Source organism: Sabethes cyaneus, chromosome 3, assembly GCF_943734655.1.
Source record: "Sabethes cyaneus chromosome 3, idSabCyanKW18_F2, whole genome shotgun sequence".
NCBI lineage: Eukaryota > Metazoa > Arthropoda > Insecta > Diptera > Culicidae > Sabethes > Sabethes cyaneus.
Window position 1 is genome coordinate 94,269,149 of NC_071355.1, and position 19,904 is coordinate 94,289,052.

Consider the following 19,904-nt stretch of genomic DNA (forward strand, 5'->3'; position numbering starts at 1 on the left):
AACATTTATTTGGTTAAAAAAGTTCGTGATAAATAATAGGCATAACCGCTTCTGTCACAGCAACGTAAAACTACCAGACATAAATACCTAGATTTCCGTAACATTCCCCATTTGCCGTTGGTGGTGCTGTCAAGTTTTTCCGCTGACACTCCATCGGAGGGATTAATTTTGCTATTTCTGTCACCGGTCGCCGTTCCGGTGATACCTTGCACAAGACACAACATAGTCGAGGAAATTTTACGAGTCATAAAACGAGCCTTTCGTGTGCTTTTTCTTCTACTCGCCTTTGCTGCTTCTTCCCGACAAAACACTCGGCACTACTGCTAACGGAGGTCGGCAATGCAAGTGTAGCACATCCTATAGAATTGTAATGCCGAACAAAACCGCACAGCCAATGTCGTATCATCTATTTAAATGACGGCTATTCGGTACAAGGATTCCTAACATCGTTACGCTACTGTCTACCTGTTGTACCGGTGCATGTTGACAGCACTTCCGAAATAATGAGAAATGGTACACATTTGATGCCATCTTCGTACATAATTAATACTGACATCACAGAATAAGTTACACTTCTATTCTATTAATATTCGGCATTGATAACTCATTTTTTATACAGAACACATAACACATCAGAGTATAAAAATAATGTATGATTCGAACTGCTTCTAATTTAGAAGATGTACAAAATCACTAATTTCAAACTTCAACACAACTGAACTCATCCTTTCAACTTTGAATTTCACTTAGCTCTGTAATAGAAATCCAACATTATTGTTCGGTCCATTATTATGAACTAAACTTTAAATGATCCCAAATTTAAATTCAAGTATACAATTGATTTTCTTTAGTAATACATATATTTTTTTAAATATGGATACAATATTGACTCAAATTTTAATGGTCATATGCAGATATGTATTAAAGACGAGAAATAAAGAAAAAGTTGTTAGCTCTTCATTATATCGATCAAACCATTGACGTTAAACAGACTAAATCATATTTCTAGTAATTAGATAAGTAACTCTTCAGCACAGTCCTCTAATTTTAGATACTAATAAATACAAATTAACATAGCTTTCGCTACACAAAACAATTTGAAATCACAGCTCTATTCAGATAAATAAATCTACTGGTACCTAGTAATAAGTTTCTCAAAATATTAGAAGGGCATTCTTATTTACGTTCAGAAAATCAATAATCTCTTGAATGACATTTTCACGCACAAGGTAGGTATACATACACATATCTTCTACACGAAAAATAGAACTGACATTGCTACCAGTTCAACGGTAAATTAGCGAAAACAGTAAATGCAAAAATAACCAGAACTCTGTTACGAGTGAAACCGATTAAGATGCTATGGACAACAAAACCAACGTTGAACTAAGGTAAGCGCCGGCCGCGAAAGACCGTTTTGCCTAGCTAGCAGGCCGCACACACATCGAAAACTAACTAACAACTGGCTATACTATGACCAACAACGGCTCGCGATCTTACTATGGCTCTCTTACAGATGCATGCTCAAACAGACACAGAAACGATGACGACGACGACGTCGACGTCGGCAGCCAGCCGGTCTACTATTAGCATGTTTCATGTTCCTGTGTACAGTACACTGAAATCGCTTTTTACGCGGTTTTATACGCGAATTTCGAAATTTACGCGGTTTTTTACGCGAATTTCGGAATTTACGCGGTTTTTTACGCGATTTTCGAAATTGACGCGGTTTTTTTACGTGATTTTCGGAATTTACGCGGATGTGCTCAAAACGTCTATTTTTTCGCGTAGTGTTAAAATCCACAAAGATTTTTTTACGCAAAATTTTGGTTTTTTTATACGCGAATTTTGGAATTTACGCAGTTTTTCTTTACGCGGGTTTTTTTACGCGATTTTCGGGGTTTACGCCGTTTTGATTTACGCGGGACGTCTCCTTCGCGTAAAAAGCGACTTGAGTGTACACTGGTAGCTCTTTTTATTCGATTTCACGAATAAAAAATACAACACTCATACCGAGCCAGCATATTGCCATTTCTTCCACACAGGGTGAACAAACCAAAACATTACCACACGACCAGACCATTTTATGCATATGTGAAGAACTCACCTAGGGCATTGGATGGTATTTTCGGCATACTTCTATTATTGGGCCAACTCTGTTTTCGTGTTACCTGTACCTGAAGAACCAATTTATCACCACAAAATGAATGTGCAACCATAGAAGTGTATATTGTTAAAAAATAGTGATAATTTTTTCCCTAGGATGCGGAGAACAGAGAGTAGGCTCAAAATAGAAACAGGCTGAAGAACTAGTGCCGCAACCCTACATGAAAAAGCTTGCTATTTTTTTTTTGCTCAGTAATTAATCATCTAATGAAAATTATTCGCATTGACTATAGTACTCACATACTCATATACATACTATTAACTATAATTAACATTCAGAGCACTTAACCTCATAAAATTAACGAAGAAAAGCATTTTGTTATCCCAGTAAATAGTAGAAAACAATTTCAATTTTTGCTCGTTAGACTATTTTTATCGAGATTTCTTAACTCAATTTCTAGTATTGTACCTTCGGCATAAATTTTAGAAATATGACCAACATATTGTCGATTGTCTTCTTCCACTTTCGACCCAGATTAATATGAACCTATTTTAGACAAAATCATCTTCAACATTCTGGTCAAATTTTATTCAGTAGGTCTCTCGTTGGACCGACACTAGAGAACATTGAGAGTATTCATGTTAATGGGTACGAATTGTTTACCATTAATTTCTATGAAAGCAATCGTATCTTTAGCATAATGGCACATTGCTAAACAACGTGTTTGCAATGTGGCTTCGAATGAACGACAGAAAGCATTTCTTTAAGCATTCGGTTATGTAAACATCCTTATTGACTGTACTGCTTGTTGCGAAAGCAGAACTACGAGGTCCACATCGACATATTGGTTACCGAACCAGGTATTTCACTTCTAATTTTGCAACTACGATGAAAATCGGGGATTTCGGTAAACTTATGTGTAATGTTCTGCCCTACTCTGCTATTCCGATATTTCGCTTCGTGCTTGGTTGAAAAAGACGCTATCATAGTTTTAACGTGTTTCTAGAAAAAAAAGACAAAACCCCACATCCCAATAGGTCGAAGATTCTTTGTGACGATTGAATCTAGTCCAATTTGATGAGAAGTGCGCCAAAAAGAGTGAAAAAATCTCCTCATTTCTGCAAAATTTCTTACGACCGCGAATAAGCATAGACCAATTTGATGCCTGTGTTAGGGAAAAGTGCTAGAAAAAATGACAAAAGTCCCTCGACCCAACAGATCGCAAATTCTTCACGGCGAAACGATTAAATCTAGGCGAATTTGTATACATCGTATACAAATCGTATACGTATACATCGTATACGTACAGAATCGTATTATTACATGCATGGGTATATACTACTATCACTACAAGGAGACTTACGTAGCCCTACGTCACCTATGCGGTCGTGTCTTGTACACAACCTTTGTGATTTTTTATAATATACTCAGAGAAATGCTACAGGTGAAACAATTTGAAACAAAGGTGTCGATAGTGTTCAAACAGAATGGGAAGTGGAAAAGGCGGAAAATGATAGTGTCACTTGCTTTGCACCGAGATTAAATGGTAATAGCCTAAAACCGACCTTTCGCGTGGATATTCATTATTTTTTGTTATTTTTTGCGCATAAACCTGACGCAGACCAAAACAGAACAACCGAAAAAAGAATCATTCAATTTCGTCGAGCCGTTCTAGAATTTATCCTTTTGCATATAAATACCAACTTGGTTTTATTATATTGGATAGAAATCAAAGAATAGTAATTCTAGACAAAATAGACATATTTTGATAATTACTTCATTGTCCAGCCGTAGAGGACACGACGCAGTTTTAAAAATTAAAGTTTTTTCTTCAAAATCTTATATCTTCATGGCAAATTTAAACTGTTTCGGATAAACAACTTTATCAAGCTAGGGGCGGACTGGGAGCCAAAGGGCCCACCGAGCATTTGAGATTAGGGGCCCCAGTTTGCAATATTCTCATGATAGTAAATTAACACAAAAACGACATCTACTCAAAAGACATCAGCGTTACAAGGACAGTAAATGGAATGAATATGGGCTCTATTTTGTAAGTCATGTCGTGCAACTCGACTCGACTCAGGCACTGTCGAGTGTCGAGTATCGGGAGAACGGGCAGCATAGCGGCTTGATGCTCGAAACAAAATAAACTCAGTCGTTATTAGGACCGAGTTACCAGCTTATAGCGTGTGTGTCATATTAGAGGTTCACGGTACTTTAGTTTGGGTCTTCAACCCAATCTTCGCTATTTTGAGTTTTAGTTTGTTCAGCCACCTCCACAGATGCTGTTCTATCGACAATATCCATTTCATTGGGAAAGCAGACGAACTAACTAGATTTGCTGAAGATTGTGCCTGTGTGTTGCTCCTTTCATAACATCCTGTAACGGCATGTTGAACAGCCCACATGAGGGACCATCACGTCCCCTGCGAGGTTAGAATGGCCATGATTTTACGGTCGATGCTATCATACGCAACTTTGAAATCTATGAAAGAATTGTGCGTTGTATTCTGTATTCATGGACTTTTTGGAGGATCTGCCACAGCGTAAATATTTGATTTGCGTGATAAATGATAGGATGTCAATAGTTCAATATATATGACGCTTACTGCGTCTACACGTCAGAACAGAACAGTTCATAGTGCATAGTGAACTGCTTCTATAAGCAAGGTATTCTGTGCGAATCCTCTGTAGAATTTCTTCACACGATTCCAATGTGAGAAATGCCTGAGACTCTGCGCGAATCTTTTAGGTTCGTCTTGATGGAGCTGCGGAAAAAAGAACCCACCGTCTAAAAACGCCAGTACGAAGAGCACGTGCTCGCCAGTCGAGAGGAGAGATTCGTCAGCAACGACACACGGAGTTTCTACAAAACGGTCAGGTGCAAGAATTTTGCCATGCCTGTGATGTGCAATGATAGTGCTGACAACCTGCTTACTGACAAAACGACGGTAGCAGCCAGGTGGAAGAGTATTTCCAGACGCTGTTGAATAGAGAAGTGAACACGAAGATCAGCAGGTACAGGATAAGAATTTTGAGCGACGACCAAACTGTGGAGCCACCAACACAGGAGGAGGTAAAGGATGGTATCCTGGCTGAAAAACGGGATGCGAGCAGCTGTACGAAACAATTCGCCACCTCATTGTCAGGAACAGAATATGGGAGGAAAATAAACATCGGAGGAGTGGTTGACTGGCCTCATTTCCCATAATTTTAAAAACGGACATCGATTTGAGAGTAAAAACTATCGAGGCTTTATTTTGCTCAATTTTGCCTATAAGGTGCTCTCCCTATCCTGTGTTTTAGACTGAGTCCGCTAGCTGATTTCTTCGTCGTCGAGTATCAAGCTGGTTTTCATGAGGGTCGCTTCACGATGCATTAGATATTTACCCTGCGTCTAGTAACTGACGAGTTCCGGGAGTACAACTTGCAGACTCATCATATTTTTATGGATTTCAAGGCGGCATACGATTCAGTCAAACGAAATGAGCTGTGCCAGTTATCGCTAGGACATGGTTTTCCCACAGAACTAGTTACGTTGATTCGTGTCACGCTAGATGAGTAAAAATTATGAGTCAGAATAGCAGATGAGACCTCACGTGCTTTTTGATTTTGCGGATGACGTCGATATCACCGAAATCAAAAGTAGAGCAGCGAAAGAAGCCTTTAGGTCATTTATTGAGACTTACCATTAACACCGCCAAAACGAAGTACATGGCGTGAAAATCCAAATGGCGTTGGTGTCGAAGAGGAACTGAATATATTTTGGTATGCTCGTGACATGTGACAACGATGTAAGTCGCAAAATAAAACGACTAATTGCAGCTGCGAATTGGCCTTTACGCAGGCACAGGCATTACATTTTGTAGCTGAAGTCCCGTAGCTTGCAAATTCGCACAAAACTGACGCTCTGAAGGACACTAATCCTCTCGGTGGCCCTTTACGGACATGAATCATGGAGAAAAGAAGCTGATCGACGAATGCTTGGGGTTTTAGCGTAAAATTTGGCAAAATCCAAAATGGAGTGCTATATTTAGAATGCAAATATGCTTTTCCAATGAGGATAGCACAGTGTGGCGGTCTGCGCTGGGCTGGTCACGTGTCTAGAATGCCCGACGAAAGAGTAGCCAAAATTATTTTAAGCAGAGAATCAAGAAGAGGTCGTAGACTTCGGAGTAGACATCGCACTGATAGATGTGCGCTATCGAGGATGATGCACGTTCAGCTGGTGTTCGAGGGGTTTGAAGAAAGGTAGCCCAGGATTGAGTGCTGGAGGATCATAATTCATTCGGCGCAGGATCGATAACGGACCGTCGCCACTGAAGTAAACTGAGTAGGGAGCTTAAGCCGACAGTTCAATATTTATTAGGAGTCAAATAACTGCGGATGAAATACTAATTCTACTTTTAAATACTCAGAATTGAAGCTGGTAATATTTTCGAAGCTTGGACCCCAACAGCTCAACTTAAATGATTTCATGAATCACGGGGCATTCGTGAGTCGTAGAAAAAGTTCAATTGAAAGAGAAATTTTGGTTTAAATTTCGGGCCCCAATAATCCCATTTGAAGCTGAATTTTCAATCATCAAATCGGTTGATTTCATAAATCATGGGGCCCCAGCAATTGAACATTCGTGAGTCATAGAAAAAGCTCAATTGAAAGAGAAATTTTGGTTTAAAGGTCAGGGCCCCAACAGTCCCATTTGAAGCTGAATTTTCAATCATCAAATCGGTTGATTTCATAAATAATGGGGCGCCAGTAATTGAACATTCGTGAGTCGTAGAAAGAGTTAAATTGAAATAAAAATTTTGGAAAATCTCATTTTGTGTAACAACGAAATTTTTACTGGGGCCCACCGGGCATTTGCCCGGTTGCCCTGTGAGCCAGTCCGCCCCAGTAATGTTTAGAAATATTACTCCTGTATTTATTAAAAACATTTAAACCTATAACTCATTAAATATGCATCCTAACAATAAACAGTCTTCAGAGAAAAGGTGTGTTTTAACATACTGAATAATTTTGTAGAATATTTGAAATAAATAAAAAAGATATGTGCAAAGTTGTTGAGCAGAATGGATTTTTAAGGACTTTTTTAAAACAAATCATTATATTATATTCCGCAACCAATAAGAGCAAAGTTGACAGCAAGCAAAGCAAAGTAGATTATTTTAATGTGTTGTACAATTGTTTTGAAAAATAATAGTTTTGGACGCACTCAAAAAAAATTGCATCATCCTAATAGATGGATTCACGGTCGCCCTAAAAGTGTAAAAATATGCAGTATATTTTATTGATAAAACTCCCCAAAGATAGTCCTCTTGAAAAATTACGCATTTTTTACGTAAGTACTAGTAAATGAACGTGTTTTTGAGGTTTGGTTCCACATTATGTGATGACATGGCATGACACTTTTATGACGGTAGAAATAACAGTTGTTAGCCATATATATATTGAGTTCAATGTTTTAAAATCACTATGTTATAACAACAAACAAAAGGTTTATATAAACATCCATTGTTGTATTCAATTGGCATGGGAAGATCAAATGTCTAACTGGCATGAAATGTTTATTTGCAAATATTGTAATCTGATCCACACTCCTCAGACTTTTTGCACAACGCTCTGGCAAATCGACAAGTAAATTCCGAAGAGACATGCTTATTCGTTTAGAAATCTTTATCGGCAAATATAGGGGTTTATCTGATGTTTTACTATAAACAAACGAAGATTCCGGATATTATTTTAACTAGATTTTGCCGGTGGGAGCAAAATTAGCGAACGATTGTAATTTGGACGTTATGCATTCGACAGTTCAGCGTATAAAATGCTTTTCTACATCGATGAATGTGATTAATTTCATCGACACGCTACAGGGAAAATTCAGGTCGGTTTTGACACAATAAATTCGCCAGCAACAGGAGATTATAAACTGACTTCAAAACGAACATATACATAAAAATAAATCTTTAGTTGAAAATCACTTTTTGACACGATCTCAGTGCACCCGATTTATTAATGCAACGCAAGTTTGACTTCCTGGTCAGATTTCTATTTAGTTGTATATACATAACAGTAATTTGAGCGACCACTAATGCAGCTGCTTATTTTGTTCGCACGACGACTTCTCCCAACAAAGCAGAACTTTGTTGCAGGATATCTTCTCCCGTTGTTTTCAAAGTATCCATACATATTGCGTCAGCATAAACAACGCAATGCGATAAGCTGCTGTAAAACGCCCCTTCTTTAAGCAGTAACAAACCAGATATTCGGCCTCCAGAGACAGTTGCTGAAAATGGTGGGCTCATTTTGGAGGAAATGTTACCGTTGTTTTGTTGATTTTCAACAGTCTACCACCAAATATAATACGAAGCTGAAAAATTGTTTGAGTGGTGCCAACTGGTATAACGTAAGCAAGTATTTAATTTTCTCGAAAACTAGCATGAACCTTAAACTGATTAGCAATTTAACAAAGTTATCGTACGATTTAATTATGCATTGAGTACGGTTGATTGTTTGAATTTTTGAGAAATTGTTTTTTGTTATCAATAATTAATCAAATGATTCTACAACTCTATGTAGATTAGAAATCGAAACTATTGTTAACCAAAATAGGTGCAGACGAATAGAAGACACACGATATGTAATACAATTTGGCAGGTTTTAACGGTTGGTTATTTATTTTACTGGTGCGATGAAGCAAATAAAATACCCATCACACTAGTCTTGAGTGTAATTTCTTCCGTTCAGTTCAGTATTACTGAGTTGAAACCGATAAAATGTTATATTCCGTAATTCATGTTTTCATACAAACCTCCAATGTAGGTTGTATTCTAACAGTACAAAAGACGAGGAATTGCTCAACAAGAAGTATGTCGTCTATGCCAAAAATATCCGTTTCATTGCAATTAAAAAACACCATGCGGATCCATTGGATCCTCGAAACTTTTTTCTTTAAAAAGTTGTATCTCAAAAACTTAAAATTATACATTCGGGGTTAGCAAAACGGGAGTTAATCCGCACACCATGAATATACAATAAAAATAATATTTTCAAAGCTTTTACAATTTTAGAAAACTTTAAGCTTCAGTCCAAAATTTTGTACTGAAGAGCATAGTAAAACACCTTTCATTGCTTACTGCAAACATTAAAATTGGTTCAATGGTTCCCAAGCTATGTTTTTTAAAGGAACAAAGATTGTCAAAATTGATGAAAAAATGCCATTTAGAAAGGGGCACCTTAACGCAACATAAAAAAAATGAGTGGAAAAGATTTTAAGAAGAAACAAGTACGCAAAATTTGCAAAAAAATCGGAGCATATAGTACATGCTCTTTTCCTAAAATTGCTGATATATCATCAACAGTGGAAGACAACCTCACACCATAATTAAACTGTGGTGCTTAGAAAAAAAAGTCAAAACTTTGCCAATACATGTGGAACAACACACACTCGACGGTATACATAATGGTAAGTAAAACTGCTAATACAATTATGCAAATCTTTTAAACCTGTGTTGAAGAACATGAAGCAAAAAAATCAATGATAAACTCACCTATTATTATTCACAAAAGCTAGTGATATGCAGTACGAATCCGAATTAGTTCGTCGATGGAGCACCCTTTTACTAGTTTTAACATCGAAGTCCTCGTTCAGCTGAATTACTATATCGTCGAAAATATCTCCAGTACTAGCACGTTTGGTAGGCACTTTTTCCGGCAGAAAGGCATCCAATAATGGCATGGCATGTGCGGTATCGTCGTTCTCTTCATCTAACTCGAGAACCGCATTGGAGTCGCTATCGCTAGTACACGAACGGTCCTTCATTTTGGACCTATTCCGTTTGAAAAGATAGCTGAAGCTCTGTCGGAATGAGGAACCCCTCCTAAAGGGCGAAGTAGAAGACTCATTTCCGGAACTGTTGGTGCAATCCTCCGACAATCGACCGTTTGGTTTGCTTTTGACTAACGATTCCCGCTCATTATCTATTCCATTCACCTGATATCCAGATTTCAATATCGACGTCAATCTGACTGTCTGTTCACAGCCCAGACTTATTGCTTTCTCCTCCCTTCCATCGCGACGTTGCTCTTGCACCGTTTCATTGTGTTTGATCGTTAGTGGTAAGGTAGATGGTCGATCGTAATTCGATGAACCAACACCATCGCCATTAATGAAATCTATATCATTACAATCGAACGACACCATCTTCTTCCTGAGGCAAACTTCATCTTCCAAATCGTTCCGAATTTTAATCATAGTTTTATTTTTGCCAATTCCCAATCGGCGCACCAACTGGGGCAAAAATTTCGATTTTCGTTGTGTCCCGTTAGAGTCCTCTGACAACGAAACCATTTTGCAACCCCCTGATGGAGTCACCAGCTGTACACGTACACGAAAGGCACTCCCACACTACCGGTCAACGGCGATCGATATTGGCTCGGTTTCAAAAATTATACCGTTTCTCACTGTGCTTCGCATTATAGGAGCAGTGCAACTTGTCCGTAATTGATTTTTCACAACATCTTCGCCCATTTCCGGCTGCTTCACTAACGCCGCTGAGATCAGTGCGCATTTCGAGGCAATACTTTAAAGAGAGAAACGTTCGTCCACTATTTGCATATATTCATTGATAACACTCTAGCACAAATCGGATTTTAGCTTTGCCAGTCAGCCCCGAGGTAACACGTACGATGAGCACGATACATACTGAGTATAGCACATTGTGGCCGACACATGTGTGCGGCGCTGCACTACGCGGCTACGCTTTTTAATGCGTGTTTCATGAAACCTTACACTATATTTAAGAAATTAGATTCTTAACACGCACCGATGACCGTCTACTGCACTTCTTGGGGTCGTAAGGCAAGAATCAGTATTGGGTTGATGGTTGTAAAAAATTAAAACAAGAAAAAGAGGATGATTCTAATTGCTCCAAAGCGAAACTATTTGGTTCAAATAGCTTAAGGCGAAAATAATAGCTAGCGGAAAAAACTATAACTTTAAATAACACAATTAAGGAATTAAGGCCAGCCTGCTTAGTTTAATCTTTTATCCGTTCTCATGGAAAGGAATAACAGTCTTTACACTGACCAACTTTCTAAGCGAAGTTCAAAGAACCGAGTATTATATGCCATTCAACTTGCTACAATCTACCATTCTATGAGATTATGTATATATAAATGTTAAACTTGCTTCAGTCGTATGCAAAAAGATACCTACTCACTACTCAGAGCCAAACCTGGCATCTGTTTGCATGTATAAATATTACTCGTATTGGAAAATATATGTGTATTAGAATGTATTTACCTACAGAAACAGAAATTCCGCCATTTTTTTACTAATGAAAATATTACAACGAGATATGTCATATGTACTTCATAAGTTTTGAGATTTGCAACACTTTGTAAATTTACAAAGAGACAAAGTTCTGGCGCTACTTTTGGAATTAAACCTTCTGATTTTTTGTCCGACGAACGTCAAAGCAAACTGTTAACGTAAAGAACAATTCCAGAGCTAGTACTACGATCCTATTGACTCTAACATTTAACAACCTTTCCCAGTCGATATTTAAAAATACTACGATTGACTTGTTAGACTAGTATTGTACCGTGAGGCAGTAAAGTACGCTGAGTAAATTTATTGTCGCGCAAAATAGGGTGGTTTTCAATATGTACAATATGCGTTACCAAGTAACGACATCCGTTGTATTCAACAGGGAAACATTGATGGTTTCAAGCATACTTTCACGCATGGCGCATGATGAAACACTAGCGCCAACTTCTGTTTTTTATTATCAGAAACTAGAGGTGTCCTATTGAATTGGGAAGGTTGAATTTTACGATCAGTGCCGATAATATCAATTTTGAGAAACTCAAATAGACCAATTTTGATCCAATTTACTATGGAAGTTTTTGTTGCTTAAAAAAATATTCTGGGTTAAGAAAATCCAAAATTTTATATTTTTTGCCGATAGGTATGGGCTCTATTACAGTCTTATATTAAAATTTTGGAATAGCACTATCATCCAATCGACATTAGACAACTGACAGCTGGATCAAAGTGAAAGTCTTAGGTCAACACTTGGATTTCGAATTTGACATGGTTCGATTTTGGCGTGCCTCGATTTTGGCAACACAAGATATTTCACTTCTAAAAATATGCTTAAATATCAATCAGTTTCCGCATACATGGTTTAAATGGCGAAAAAATGATGCCCTGAGTATGTTCATGAAAAAAAGTTATGTGGTTTTGAACAATAATATCTTTATTGCCGTAGGACTCCGTCTTGCCGCAGCGTGTCAATAATTTATTTGCACCGGACGGATAGCTCTTGGTGGACTTTTTAAACATAAAATAGATGCAATCGTTGATTAATGATATTTAGTCAATTTCTAAAGCATTTTTTACATTAAATTTTTTCATATCGAAAAAGGGTCTCGGTTTTGGCAACATAGGCGACACGCATTTGTTGCAAAATTCGAAACCCTACTGTACTTAAAAGTATCCAAATCAAGGCATGGCTCCTCTGTTATACAACGAAGCTGATAAGCAATAATTTGATGCAAAACACTTAAAATGCAAAACATAGTAAAAAAACAAAACAAACAAGAATACCACAATAGATCAAAATAATGGTCGCAGTGGTCAAATCTTCCGAAAAAAAAAACAAACAAGAAATATTATCTTAGGTACTCTCAAAATGCTGACGGTTTGTTTAAAAAATCTGCAAACATTTTTAAAAAAAGCTTAAGTAGCCGAGAAATGTGAAGTGGAACATAAGCGCAAGTGAAGTGGAACTTGGTGTCAAGTGGATATGCCCTTTGAAAATTTTTGAAAAAATCAGTATTTTTTACTGCAGGCTTATATTTCGAATACATTTCCGCTTGTTTTGGTACTACTTTTGTAGCAAAACAATCACAGAAAGTGGATGAAAAACAATCATCCATTCAGGTGAACTTTTTAACGTCGCTGTAAAAACATGTTTTTTAATTTTTTTATTGTGATTATCTTCGCTATAGACCAAATCCCCAAATCATTTAACATTTCGATGGATATTAGCGCCCTTGTTTACATTTTCTATTACTACTTACGTCATTTAAAGCATGTATGCGAAAACTGACAAATATTTAAGCATATTTTTGTAAGGGAAATATTTTGTGTTGCCAAAAACGGATACTTTTGTTGCTAAAATCAAGGCATGCCAAAAGCGAACCATGCCAAATTCGAAATCCTACTGTAGTATATTTTTTGCTCATATCGAATCTCCTGTGTATTTTACAACGATACTGCTCAATTCGTCTTCTGGGACCGCTTCACAGTAGTTTGAATGCTTGAAATAGTGAACAGTTTTAAAAACTTTTTAATACTGATTTTATTTCATATTTCAGCTGTCACATTTTGCAATTTTCAATCTATACGAGTACAAAAGTGCCAATTTTTATACTAAAGTACAGACTGGTAGTCTTTTGCAAAACTGTGTATTTTCACGATAATCAAATACCTGTAGAACAATGGTGCCCAGGCATAGCCATGGTGCGGGCCAAATTATATCGCCCCTTGAGTCCGCGGGCCGCAGTGACCTCTGGTCATTTCTGCGAATAACAAAATGTTACATAGGCGACAGCAAAAGCCCATTTTTAGGAATCACCACAAGATTTAAACTGAAAAGCAATCAGATCCACAATATGCACGAGATATTACGACTGATCTGAGTGACCTCTGTGTAATCAAAAAAATTATTCATACTCAAACCAGTCCGCGGGCCGCTCGAATCATCACGAAGGGCCGCATGCGGCCCGCGGGCGGCGGTTTGGCCATCACTTCTGTAGAACATTGTTGTTATCTGAATCCTATAGTTTTGAAAAAATACCGATAAAATATTGATTTTTAGGGGGCTGTCATAAATGACATCTAATATCTCAAAAACTGTGATACTTAGTAAAATGGTGTCTTCGACAGATATTTTTACTATAAAACTATCTACAACTTTTCAAACAAACAACAAAGTTTGATTTTGCAGCGGTAGAGGAAGACTGTCCAGAATACACCAATGGGTTAGAATGGCCCATGCTATTAATTGTTTAAACGCGGAAACTACTTTATAAAATCATGAATACTCATTTTATTTTGGTGTAAAACAAGCTACACTCTTTAACTTACAATTATTTATCACACATCATATTATGAACCCATTATGTTCCTAGCGTTGAGCAAACACGGCCGCCATTTTTTAGCCTGGTTGTAAGCGCTTATATAATGCGAGCATACTTTCAACACAAATTATATGAAATTGTGTGTGTTGCGTTTAATGCCTGGCTGTCAAAATTTGGTGGGTTTTGTCCACGGATTTTGGCGTTTTGCCCCACATAATGATTTTGACTCTTTCTAAAAATCATTAAAAATGACCCGTTTTTATAATGAAATTTATTCAGGCATACATATGGAAAAAAGGACCCAAAGACATTTAGAAGTAAGGACAACGGACATTTACAAGACATGTTAAAAAAAATGTAACAAACACGCGGTAGCTCTGCAAAATTATGTTTTGCTTGAGGGATGCGTTCTGCACCACTTTACCCTACTTGTGTCGATGAGTTCAGAACTAAACCTAATGATTAGCCGGTGCGCCTATTGATATACAAAAATTCTTCCAAAGACACTATACACTCAAGTCGCTTTTCACGCGAAAGATACGTAGAAATACGTAGAAACCGCGTAGAAATAAATCGCGAAAATTCTAAAATTTGCGTTAAAAAACCGCGTAAATTCCGAAATTTGTGAAAAAACTGCGTAAATTCTGAACTTTGTGTAAAAAACCGCGCAAAATCCAAAATTCCCATAAAAAACCGCGTAAAATCCAAAGCTACGTGTAAATTCCAATATTCGCATGAATGAACCGCGTAAAATTAAAAACTACGCGTAAAAATAGATGCGCAGGTCATATCCGAGTAAATTCTAACAATCACGTAAATTCCAAAATTTTCGTTAGAAAATCTTGTAAATTTCAAAATTCGCGTAAAAAGCGACTTCAGCGTATCAGTTAAATCAGTATTAAGAGATATTGAAAAAGTTCACGGTTTCGAACATTCAAACCACTGCACGTACAAAGTTTCTCATATAAGGTAGCGGCCAAAATTGTCGAAACAAAAACTTCACATTGCTTATGCATATACCTAAGGTATTTTTGGAGTCTATATATTTTTATAAAATTTTTAAATGAAATTGCAGTAGATAAAAATTATCGTTTTTTTACAAACCTTAAAAATTGCCCATTTTAGAAATTTGAAAAGAAAGTTGTTTTAAAAAAGTTCAGTCGTGTATATATATATTAGTATTGCATAGCATTTTAAAACTAATTTAACTAATCTGCATAAAACTGAAATAAAAATGATTTTAAAATCAATTGGGTCCGTTATAGACCACCTATAATAAAAAAAGCAAATTTTCATAAATTTTATATTGAAAAACAACTCTTGTTGCCTCTTGTCGTTGCAGTTTCGTATGGTGCACCTGAAAGCTTCAAATGTGATGCTTCAAAACATTAACGATTTTTGAAAATAACCTGTTTGAAAAACGTTATTTTTTCCGTTATATTAATCCTATGAAATCTGATGCGTGAAGTCACCCTGGTTTGGTCAATAAACGAAGGAAATAGTAGAAGAAAGTAATGAAACAAAAGATTGCATAGTATCCTTAGGGTAGGATAAGACGTAAAAGGTCGTACAAAATTGTGTTGTGTTGGGGAACTAGTCAGTCACCCAATAGGCCTCGAGGTACGGCACTGGTCTAACAAGCCAATCATCGCATGTTCGAATCTAGTCTGAAAGAGGCTGTAAGATTTAACAGCATTTGTAGTACTAATCCCGTAATTGTCCTGTACTTTAGTTAACAACTGTCTGTAAAGTTTTTTAAATGAAACAGAACATCAATTTTAAATAACTCAGTAACGTGAGATAGGGAACCGAAATATTTTGAGCCTATTTTACTCAGGAAACTTTCTACTGGTCTTTATTAAATGTATATTACCGTGGAGCTAACTTATACAGGCCTCAATACAGGAAACAAATCCGATAAAAAGGTGATTCAAGTAAACTGATAAGAACAAACACAAAAGCAATGGCACAAAGCATTATACGAGTGCTCACAGCACTGGCGAGCATTATCACAATTAAAAGCTAGAAAATATGTTACTAAAAGACCCGCCGTGAAATTAGCCAATGCCCATAGTTTTTTTTGATACACATTCACTAATCAAACACAAACACTACCGCACAGAAAGACTTTCCAGCACAGCATTATTTGAACAGCCAAATAAAATCCGTCAACAAGAGCAGTTCCACTAGGATTGTATAAAAAGAGTTCGGCACTAAAAATAACCACCTAAATTTTCATCTTTCTTCATACACCACGAAAAAACTACACCTCAGCGAAAAATAGATCACTTTCGTCGATTACCTTCATGGTTTTATTTTGCGAAATTCCACTAGACCGCGCGATATATCGATGTTTTCCCGCATGATAGATGATAATAATGGTGGAGCTAGCCTCTAGACCAGACTGTGAGAGAAAAGCAAAACGACACGTTGTGGATGCGAGAGCGCACGAAATTAAGAGAAAATCATAGTGAAAAGAACGAGTGAACTGTGACACACGGGAAAATGTAGGTAAAGGAAATGTAATGTCCACACAGCAGCGGCCCAGCGGCAATCTTGTTTTTTTTTCTTTTAATCGACCAATTTAGCAAAAGTTTTACCGAAAGAGCAACTTCAGCGCGGATGAAAACGCATTTCATATGATGGGACGCGATACGATACTGCTGCGAGTAAATATTTGCGAATTTCAATTGAAGTTTCCTTCCCGTTCAGCAAACGCACTCTCTCACACATACATCTTCGTCAGATGTTGCAGAATTATTGAGCATTGACTTGACACTATTCGCGTGTAGGGTGACCTTAAAAATCGGAGAAAAAATACTGTTGATAACTGCGGGATGGTTTGATGATAAGTATCTGAATGTGCTGAATCAATATCACACAATTTTAATGCCGACGTGGTTAAAAATTAATTTTCCTGCCTTCTGAGTACCTATTTTGAAAATTACACGAATCATTCTCCTGTGGACGTCAGTTGGTCATACAATTTTATCTACGACTTGAGCATCTATTAAAATTTAGTAATTAGTAACTCTCGATAATAAAACCTTCAATAGCAACAACTGCGCAACTTCTATTCTCAAAATATTCTGCACATAATTAATGGTAAATGTGCATATGAAATTCCACATGATTTTCATGTGCCACATATAAACGAAATCGGCTTACTGCAAGACGAGCCAATAGATTTAATCGTACGCATGCCTTCATACCAAACTCATTAGAAAATAATTTGGAGTGAATGATCGTTAAAAGGTTAAAACCCCGCCAACAAAAGAAACAGAAAAGATTAGAAATATGTACCTAAGAGAGCTTTCTTATTATCAACGGCAAGATTGTCGAACGTACGAAGCAAGCTTAAGTTTTAGACACCCTATTGAAGTCGAACGCGCCTGACTATCATCATTGACGTTGTTGATGGACAAGCTGCGCCGATTACGAAGCCAGCTGTGTATAGTACGGGTACGCGATAAGATACACGAGCATTATAATTACTACATAGCCGTGCGCAAGAGGGGTTAAACATATTTGAAGTTCCGCTCGCCAACGGCCAGCATAGATACAGTATTCCAATGTTTTGGCTTTTTTGTGATACTACTAGGTAGTATTGTCACAGACATTATCATTGCAGTAAGAAAGGCTATTCAGAGATTATTCTAATTTGTAAAAACCATGGTTACGAAGAGATGTTTAGAACTCAAAAATTAGACAGAATGGACGCTCAGAGTCAAAATGCAAATGTTTTTGCACTGATTCGTATAAACATTTTACTCTACAAAGTGCGTGTTTAATTAGCTTATTGTAAAAATAGTTTAATGGGAAATTAGCAGTCATTAACTTTTCGTCGGAGAACCCAATTTCGGAAGCAGTTTTTGTGCCCAAAAGCGCGATTCTGTTTATAAAAATGTAAATACTGTATACTTCTTACCAATCTGAACACAGCGCATATATTTTCATGAACAGACTTTTTGTTTCAAACAAAAAAACTGCTTTTGAAATTGACAGAATTGATGATGACTAATTTCACCCTAAGCTTAGATGACATTGATAATTTGATTGCATACAGACTAAAGTGCTTGATGATGCAGAATTTAAATTAGAATTTAAAATTACACATAGCTACATCCCATTTACGGAAGTTGACCTTCTGTTTTAATTCGACTTCGCAGCCAGCTGAAAGAGTACTGGATTGAAAAATTGCCAGGTTAGTGTGATATTATTGACTCTTACAGCTTCTCATAGTCAAGATTCGAACATGCGACGACTGGCTTGTTAAAGCAGTACCTCGAGGTCAACTGGGAGGGAACACTTATACATAAGTGTCTAATCAATTTACTATTTGCTAATTTTTGGTTTCATAAGCAGATAAAAACAAAACTACGACATTAACATTAATTATTCACAAAATCGGTAACCCACCTCCCCTCAAAGGCGAACCTCGCGCACGCGTGTGATTACTACCTACCGTTTTAAGCAGTCAGATGAGCTATAAAATATATCTACTCCATTTTTCGACGATCTCTCCATTCGATGGTTGTGTGGCCGTTGCTATATGCTGCTGTGTTCGTGCGCTCGTACCAGTCGTATTCTCGCGAACAGCTGACTTTAGGCTAGCCATTATTCATTCGAGGATATAGAAGTAGACCTATACCGAACTTATCTGACTTAAGCGCCCGCATAAACCAGTAGGTCACGCAGAAAGATGTTGCGTTATTGTATTTTAAATTTTGAATGCAAAACTTTTCAATTATTTGACTGAATTTATCACAATGTCACGATTTATAATATGTTCAATTTTAAATATTTTCAATTATCTTTTATATCCAAGATGTCTATTCGGTTTCGAAAAAACAGGTTTCTGAAATTTCTAGGTTTTTCAGGAATATAGGAAAAATCAGAAGGGTTGTGTTGAGGGTTTTGATTCAAAACCTTAAATAAGAGAACAACATTCAGTCATGTTCTGCCTATATAGCCTATATAGTATTCTTGCTAAACTATCAATAGTAATATCCATTGCTCATGCTTACCATGAAACCATACGTTTTCATGTTCTTTAGAACACATGTGTTAAAAGTGCTGTCCAACTATCATATGGTCGATGTTAAATCAGACCGGGCCAAGTCGCCAAATTTTAAAAAATGAGTAAATGACAGCAAACAATCAAAAATTTTCTAAGCTACATTTTGCTCTAATCAGACTACATAAATGTTGAAAACAGTCAGAGTTATGAGATGATTTCGAACGATTGTTACTGGTGTTAAGTCAGACCGAACCAAGTGACAAAACTCTGATTTCGAGAAAAACGCGTTCAAAGTTTGTTGCTTTGTATGGTTTACCCCTATCAATCGTTCGAAATCTTCTCAAACTCTGTTGTTTGCAATATTTATGTAGTCTGATTAGAGTAAAATGTAGTTTAGAAAATTCTTTATCGTTTATCGTCATTAACTCATTTTTTTAAATTTTGCGACTTGGTTCGGTCTGATTCAACACCGACTTATGATTTCTTATGATGCGACCGTCAAGGCACAAATTTCACTTCACTGTAGTCAAACCGTGTACAGTTATAACGTCCGTGCTTGGAAAGTTGAACAATCGTGGAGAAAATAACTATAAAGGAGATTTCAACAAAATTTTCAAAAACAAGAAA

At 36.9% G+C, this 19,904-nt stretch overlaps 1 protein-coding gene across 7 annotated transcripts in view; it reads right to left on the reverse strand.

Moving 5' to 3' along the window:
- The window catches only part of LOC128741802 (GRAM domain-containing protein 2B-like), a 43,673-nt gene extending 26,765 nt beyond the window's left edge, over positions 1 to 16,908 (reverse strand). Inside the window, exons 1-2 of one of the 7 annotated variants that reach the window (XM_053837861.1) lie at positions 16,858 to 16,908; positions 9,658 to 10,689 (exon numbers count right to left, since the gene is read on the reverse strand). In XM_053837861.1, coding sequence (XP_053693836.1) covers positions 9,658 to 10,457 — 800 coding nt within the window. In that variant the 5' untranslated portion in view covers positions 10,458 to 10,689; positions 16,858 to 16,908. Of the gene's footprint in view, positions 1 to 9,657; positions 12,728 to 16,130 lie in introns of those variants that run through there. The other 6 variants (XM_053837859.1, XM_053837857.1, XM_053837860.1 and 3 more) reach the window with 6 other exon arrangements.
- Between the last annotated feature and the right edge of the window lie 2,996 nt (positions 16,909 to 19,904).